Source organism: Vigna unguiculata, chromosome 2 (assembly GCF_004118075.2).
Source record: "Vigna unguiculata cultivar IT97K-499-35 chromosome 2, ASM411807v1, whole genome shotgun sequence".
Lineage (NCBI taxonomy): Eukaryota > Viridiplantae > Streptophyta > Magnoliopsida > Fabales > Fabaceae > Vigna > Vigna unguiculata.
In genome coordinates this window covers 20683090-20690704 of record NC_040280.1, presented here as the reverse complement: position 1 = coordinate 20690704, position 7615 = coordinate 20683090, and the positions used below count along the sequence as shown (strand labels likewise).

The following is a 7615-nucleotide window of genomic DNA, read 5'->3' as shown; positions in this document are numbered from 1 at the left end:
ACAACATCATGATATATTTAACCAAATCACCAAAAAGAACATAAAAAGCATGATTTATATTGGTAGATAAATTTTCAAGTGTCCATAGTTGCAATGTTAGTTGCAAAAATGAAACATCGATCACTTTCATTTTTTTTCTCAAAAGAAACATACTTTGACAATAAATTTTCTTATTATACAAAGAAATTATTAATTTAAGGTGTAATATATGATATGATTAGACCAACTTCTAAAAGTATATAAAATATAATAATCAAGCGAGTGAATGAAGTTGATGACACCACACCCTTTTGGATTTTTTTTCCAATATTACGATTATTTGAATCAGTTTTTAATTTATTTTAGATGGGTTCGCCCCTATTTTCTTTTTAGCATATTTAATAAATGAATACTGTAAAGCTTTCAGCATGAGCATATTATTTATGGGTAACTATAATTATTAAAAAACATCAATTATTGAATAAATTAAGAGTATAGGGTTTTTTGCGAGTGCATATTTTATGTCCTCATGTAACTTGTTGCATTGCAGTCAAATTAAGGTAGGCGAGGAATATATGACATATCTCTACACATTTGAGACAAATAAATATTAAAATAAACTCACATATCATACACATAATCAAATATCATTAATTTGTAAAGGTTAATTGACAGCACACTGATTCAATTTTCAAAGATTAAAATTCTACCTAAATTTATATATAGTTGATTTCTGAAAAGGCTTGGGAGATGATACATGTTAAAAAATATCATTAGTAATAATGATAACTATTTTTGACACAAGTCAATAATAATAAATATTAATAAACATAGATGGGACAAATCAATTTTTTGAACTTTAGATTTAGACTTACTTTAGTTCAATATACAATTTGCAGTTATTTATCAAGATATCCAGATATAAAGGTTAGAGATATATAGGTTATATATCTATAAATTTTATCTCAAGTTGATTACGATATATTTAATAAAATCACAATTTGTACTTAATAAGTTTTGTATTATGAGGTTTCGTATAATTTAAGACATGACAAAATGATCGAGAAGACACGATGCTCTTTAGTCTAAAGTCTAGTGAATCAAATTTTATATTATTAGTGCATGTATATCTCATAGTCATCATTAGGATCAACCACCGCATTCTTGAGGTATTATCTGTTTTAAAATGTGGAGTTCCGTCACGATTTTGTTCCTAAAAAGGATATCGGATGATGGAGGGAGATAGAAATATTTAAACTACGCTTGACCTCGACTACTAAACGATGTGAGATTTATTAAGTATACCTGAACACTCTGTTTTCTGTTTTTCCATCTTTCCTTCTTATGCCCTTTATATTTGGGTTTGTACTGTTATTATGTTTTTTTCTGTCAATCTATGAAATTACATCCTCTGCAAAATATGGTATCAGCCAGGTTTTATAAAAATAAAATCGATTGATTCCATTGTTGTTTTTTTTTTTTCAAAATAAATTCATCGTAGGCTATTTAAGGATTATTGTTCAATTAATTATTGTTATAGATTTGCAAATTAATCAGTGTAAAATCTGGATTAATTTGTTGACGTTTTTATTTTTACCCAAAGTATAGTCTCAATTAAAAATAAAAACTTTTAGATTATCTATGATAAATTCAATTAAAATACAATCTTAATCAAGTTTTACTATATATATTCTTGTCTATTTTTTTATTTCCTCACCAGATTAAAAAGTTTAACAACTTGTATAATCGGTCTCCACTGGACCTCTTTCTCTATTTTGTGTTTTCTCGTCTTTCCTATTGATGCTCCTTTATATTTGAACTTGTACTGTTATTTTAGATACTTTTTTTTGTCAATGTATGAAATTACATTCTCTGCAATATATATCTTATAAAACCAAAAAGCCACCATCATTATATGAACATATAAGTCATTGTTGAAAATGTTTTCATCTATTGTAGTTTTTATGTATTAGCACCGCCAATGGCGCATCATATACAATCGATCCATGAGAATGCATATGAGAAGTTAAAAAAAAAAAGTTAAGTAATCCTAATTTATTTAATTTTATTTTTGTAGACTTTGGGAATACGAAGTATGGGATTGCTGAATTTGTGGCCTCTAGTGAAACCAAATAGTATAGGTTTTAGCAATGAAACAGAAAAAGGGTGTTAAATTTTGTTTAAAAGCTCACACGTGCACTTGGCTTTTCCAAACATGTCTTTGAGGTGGAGGGCAGTGTCGTACACTAATTAATGAAAAACTTTATAGTTAGTCAAATGGCAAACTTGGGACTCCAAATTCAGTGAAGGTCCCCAAAGTCTAGCCCTCGGTTGGAACCATTTTTGTCTGTTCCTTGACCTAGGGTTTGCTTCCCAAACGTGTAACCAAAGTTTAAAACTGAGTCAAACCCTAACATCTATGCCTCTTTCTACGTGTTCTGCACCGCCAACACTTTCAATAAGACCCTAAACTCCAATTAGTAATGTCAAAAACAACACCAAATTAATGCTGACTTGCATCACTTTAAAAACATGTACAAAAATATATGCACCTTAGACTCAGTAATAAATTAACTTTGCTTTGTGTTTCATCACTTTCTCGAGAAAACTTCATTCACAAAATACCAAAACACTGTGTAATCAACTGTGTCCTGATAAACCGGGTACTTCTTTAATTGTGTTCATCAGCTTCTCACAAGGAACAAAAGATTGAATAAACAAACAAAGATTGAGGAAAAGGGTCTATTCATTTATCTCTCTATTTACTTGTTTGAATCAATAGTCATAATATAATAGAATCATTACTGAAATACATAGAGAAAGAAAGGAACACAAATATCTAGTAGCACTACTCAAAAAACTTATATTTCATTCCAGTTTTGCTTTGAATTTTTTTTTTTTTGGAAATACTTATAAATTTTGTTATCAAAAAAAAATTGTGAGAAATTGCTGTCAATTTTTTTGCAAAATATTTTTTAAAAAACACTTTTCACAATAAATTTTGTAGGAAATACTTACAAATTTTATAATTTTGTACGAAATAATTACTTACGAAAGAATTACCTACAAATTAAGATTCACTACTAAAAATTTTCATATTACATAAGATTTTTCTTACAAATTTGTTAAAAAAATTGCAAGAAAAGACTTTTTTCTGCCATTTTTTAAAAATTTTTAATTGGCAGATAATTACTTTATGGGTAATCATTTCCTACAAAATTATAAAATTTGCAAGTATTTCCTACAAAATTTGTTGCGAAAAGTGTTTTATACAAAATATTTTACAAGAAAATTGGTAACAATTTCTTACAATTTTTTTTTTCACAACAAAATTTGTAAGTATTTTCTACAAAAAAAATTTCAAAACAAAATTGACAAGAAATGTGAGTTTTTTTAATACTGATTCTTAGAAAAAATAGTAGGAAAAAGTATTTTCTTTCAAATTTTTTTAACAAATTTACAAGAAAAATCCTATATAATATAAGAATTTTTAGTGGTACGATGACATTATAGTTAATCAGGAGAGGAAATCTCTCGTATAGATGATGCATAATCATACTAAGAACAAATATTTATCAAATAAAAAAAAAGTGATAGTCACACATTGGTTTCTAAAAATTTAGTGTTACATATTCCAACCCACCCAAGTTGTTCTTTTATTATGTCTACATCTTCCTAGAAGAACTCTCTTTTTAGATTCCAATGATAGATTTCAAAACTTGTTTTAGGGCACGAAAAAGTGAAGGTATAAGCGAGATACTTTTAAAAATTATATATAAATTTTATTTCACATACTCATCTTTACAGAATATATCCCAAAAATGTTAGGTTCAGTTGAATCTCCCAAAAATGTTAGGTTCAGTTGAATCTTGACCACTACTAATTAATACTATATGGTTAATTTAAGCAAATAATTGTTTCTCTAGTGTTTTTTGAAAAAATTGTTCGGTTTTGTCTGTGATTATTTTTTTAAAGTAGTGTTCAATTATTAAAGTAAGAATGGTTTTTTAATGTATTATGTCAAACGTTTATTTTAAAAATAAGTAGTTTTTATTTATTTTAATAAATAAAAACTATTTGCATCTTTTAAATAAGAAAATTATTTAAATAAAATACTTATTTTGAAAACATTTATTTTAAGTGCACACAAAATGGTCCAATATTTGTAGAAAGTTCCCTTAAGAAAGTATCATAAGTTAAATTAATATGAGTAGAATAAAATAAAGTAATTTAAATTTTGTGAAGAAGGTCAAATTAATATCCATGAAGCACGTGTTGCAGAGAAACTCAGCTAACTCTGGTGGTAGGAACAATCAAATGGGTTTAGTTAAGATTAATAATTTGATATAAGGTTTCCATAAGGGCAAAGCGGTCCCCTCAACCTCATTAGACTTTGATCACACGCACTCTTGTTTTTATTAGAAATTTGACATTAACCTTAAAATTATTATTATTTAACTGATTCAACACTGCCAAAATCAGTGGAATAGAAGCTATGGGAATGGAATAGAAACTGGATTTTCGGATTACGAGAAACCTTAAATTATAAAATCCTTAGTGGGTCTGACTAGAATTTGGTGTTGAATTTTAAATTTGAGCTCTGTTTGGGAATCTGGTTCTGGTCCACGTTTCCAAATCATATTTCAAAGTTTCAAACACCATGTTGAATAAATATCATTCATTACTTGGAACTTTGATCCCATGTTGTCGATAGACCAAAACTTTCATCACATTAATGTGTTTAAAGGGTAATTAAATATACCATAAGATTGCAATCCCCCGGAAGCTGCAAATCACTCATAAGTCTCAGACAAAATGATAGTTTAAGTTTATTTTAACAACTTTTATGAATTCAAAACAGTTCCTAATATGATAAACGAATCCATGAAATAATACAAATATAACACTAATATTCTTACTGCATCTGATAATCTCACATCTTCTTTCTTTTATTTTTCAAAATACGTTTTTTAAAAATAAAACTGCGATAAAGCATATATTTCAAAAGATCGGAACATTAACTTCTTAACATATAAGAATTAACGATAGAAGAAGTGTATTGACTTAAATGTAATGGCTTTAATTTGTTTCTGGGAAGTCGTTCCTTATTAAGAGCTTTGCCCTTTGCTTGCTTGTTTTCATGAACCAAACCTAAGCAATCCTCGCAAAACACACATTGCTTTCAAAGTCACCAGAAAAAACGGCTCATCCTTCGGAGGCAGACCCCTTTTCAGGAAGCATATAATCACTTCAACTTAACTACACTTTCTCACTCTTAGCTTCTTCTTCTTCTTCTTCTTCTTCTGTCTCTTTCAACTCTCAATATATACTTCTCATCATTGCCACCTCTTCTAGGGTTCTTGTAGTTCTTCTATAAGCAGTTTCCACTTTTTTTAGTTGTGTGTTGTTGGTTCATAATCTTGAGGAGACAACAACGGATCTCTCTCTTTTAAGATATGATGGAAGAGTTAAACAATGATGGTGAGAAACTTGATGAAGTTATGCTTCCTGGATTCAGGTTTCATCCCACTGATGAGGAGCTTGTAGGGTTTTACCTCAAGAGGAAGATCCAGCAACGCCCTTTCACTATTGAACTCATCAAACAGCTTGATATCTATAAATATGACCCTTGGGATCTTCCAAGTATGACACATTTAACCACTTTTTTTCACTTGTTATTTGTTAAAACTGATATTTATGTATTGTCTAACACTTTTGGTTTACTCTAATGTGTGTAGAGTTGGCCACCACAGGAGAGAAAGAGTGGTATTTTTATTGTCCCAGGGACAGAAAATACAGAAACAGTGCAAGGCCAAATAGGGTTACTGGAGCTGGGTTCTGGAAAGCTACAGGAACTGATAGACCAATCTACTCCTCTGAAGGTTCCAAGTGCATTGGCCTCAAGAAATCTCTGGTTTTTTACAAGGGTAGAGCTGCCAAAGGAGTTAAAACTGATTGGATGATGCATGAGTTCAGATTACCTTCTCTCACAGACTCACTATCCCCAAAGTACATAGACAAGAACATTCCTGCTAATGTAAGCAGCTAAACTTAACCTATTTTCTTTGTTTCTTTATCAGATGTTCAACTTTGAATCCAGATTCTCTATTAGATTTTTTGTTTATTGTTCTCTGCTAAACATTAACATTATACTTTAAGTGTTTGTAATATCACCATTTATTGATGGCTTTAGCTTGTTCTTGAACATACAGGAATCATGGGCTATTTGCAGGATCTTCAAGAAAACCAATGCTACAGCTCAAAGAGCTTTATCTCAGTCATGGGTCTCTTCCCTCCCTGAAACAAGAACCTCTGATCATATCCTAACCAAAGATCAACACACCACGCAGTTTTGTTCAGACATATCATTTACAAAGAAAACTACCTTAGCCAGTCACTACTGTACTAATAACAATTACACTGACTCACAACCTTTGACCCCTTGTCCCTTAGATGTTGCCTCATACAAATCCATCATCAACCCATTGCTCTACAAAGCCTTTGATCATTTTCCCATTTCAAATGGAGACCTCAGCACGAGCTTTCTGTTTGAAACATCATCAGATGGTAATACTAATGCTAAATCTACCATGGATGTTTCTTCTATGTTGTTGAACATGTCATCCTCGGTGCTCGGAGATTTCAACAAGACTTCAGAGGATAATACAAATGCAACTACAAGCTTTGGTGCGTTGCAAGAGCATGGGTACTACCCATTACCGTTTCTACGTGAGATGCAAAGCACATTTGGTGAGCAAGAATATGATAATATGAATGCATTAAAGGGTCCTAATGTGAATATGCCTGGTGTTGATGAACAAGAGTTGGAAACAGTACGATCCATTGGGTTTCCATTCAATATTGGCGATGCATGGAAGTCAAATCTGCTTTGGGATACTTCGTCTTTTCCTTGTGATGTGTCATCTACTTTTTCCACAACTAAGTGCTATACTTAGTGCATTATTTTAGACAAATTAGAAGCATTTTTTGTTTTCCTTCTAGTCGGTAGTAACTACTAGGTCTGACTTTTTAGCTTAGGTTTCTGTTCAATTTACATTAGCACGCAGGGAATTTTTTTATTAGTATTTTATATTTTCAAACTTTTTCAAACTTTTCAACTATATATGGGAACTCAAATGTCTATGGAATAGAGATTTGGCAGAATGCGGGAGTTTCAAAACCAGAATGAAAAAGAATTAAACAAATGAGACGCTTACACATGATGATCCTTATTAACATGCCTTTTTAATTGAAGCATTGTGTGCAGTTTTCTCCATCAACTACGAATATATTTAATTCAATCCATATATTTATTAAAATAAAAATATATTATAATCAAATCACTACAAATTGATTATGAAAAAATACACAATATATTTTTTTTATATTAATACAAAAGTGAAAAAAAAAATTGATGAGATAAAAAATAATATTTTCATTATTAAGTGAGACAAGAGGAAGGAAGGAAGAGCATAGATGTTAAATGAAAGTAAAAATAATGAATTTGTATCTAACTTTTTTTTTTCAAAAAAGAAGAAAACATATGAGATTGAGATATGATTACAATTTGTGAAAAAACTAAAAACACAATAAGAATGAAAATAAAAATTATCCTAATAAATATTTGGTTTGATTA

General features: G+C 29.9%; 1 protein-coding gene across 1 annotated transcript; it reads left to right on the top strand.

The window, feature by feature from the left end:
• The first annotated feature begins 5166 nt into the window (after positions 1–5166).
• On the top strand, positions 5167–7064 carry LOC114174141 (putative NAC domain-containing protein 94). Its single transcript, XM_028058910.1, has 3 exons — positions 5167–5622; positions 5718–6016; positions 6192–7064. Exons 1-3 carry the CDS (start codon positions 5436–5438, stop codon positions 6933–6935), a joined length of 1230 nt encoding a protein of 409 aa, XP_027914711.1. The 5' UTR covers positions 5167–5435; the 3' UTR covers positions 6936–7064.
• The last annotated feature ends 551 nt before the right edge of the window (positions 7065–7615 follow it).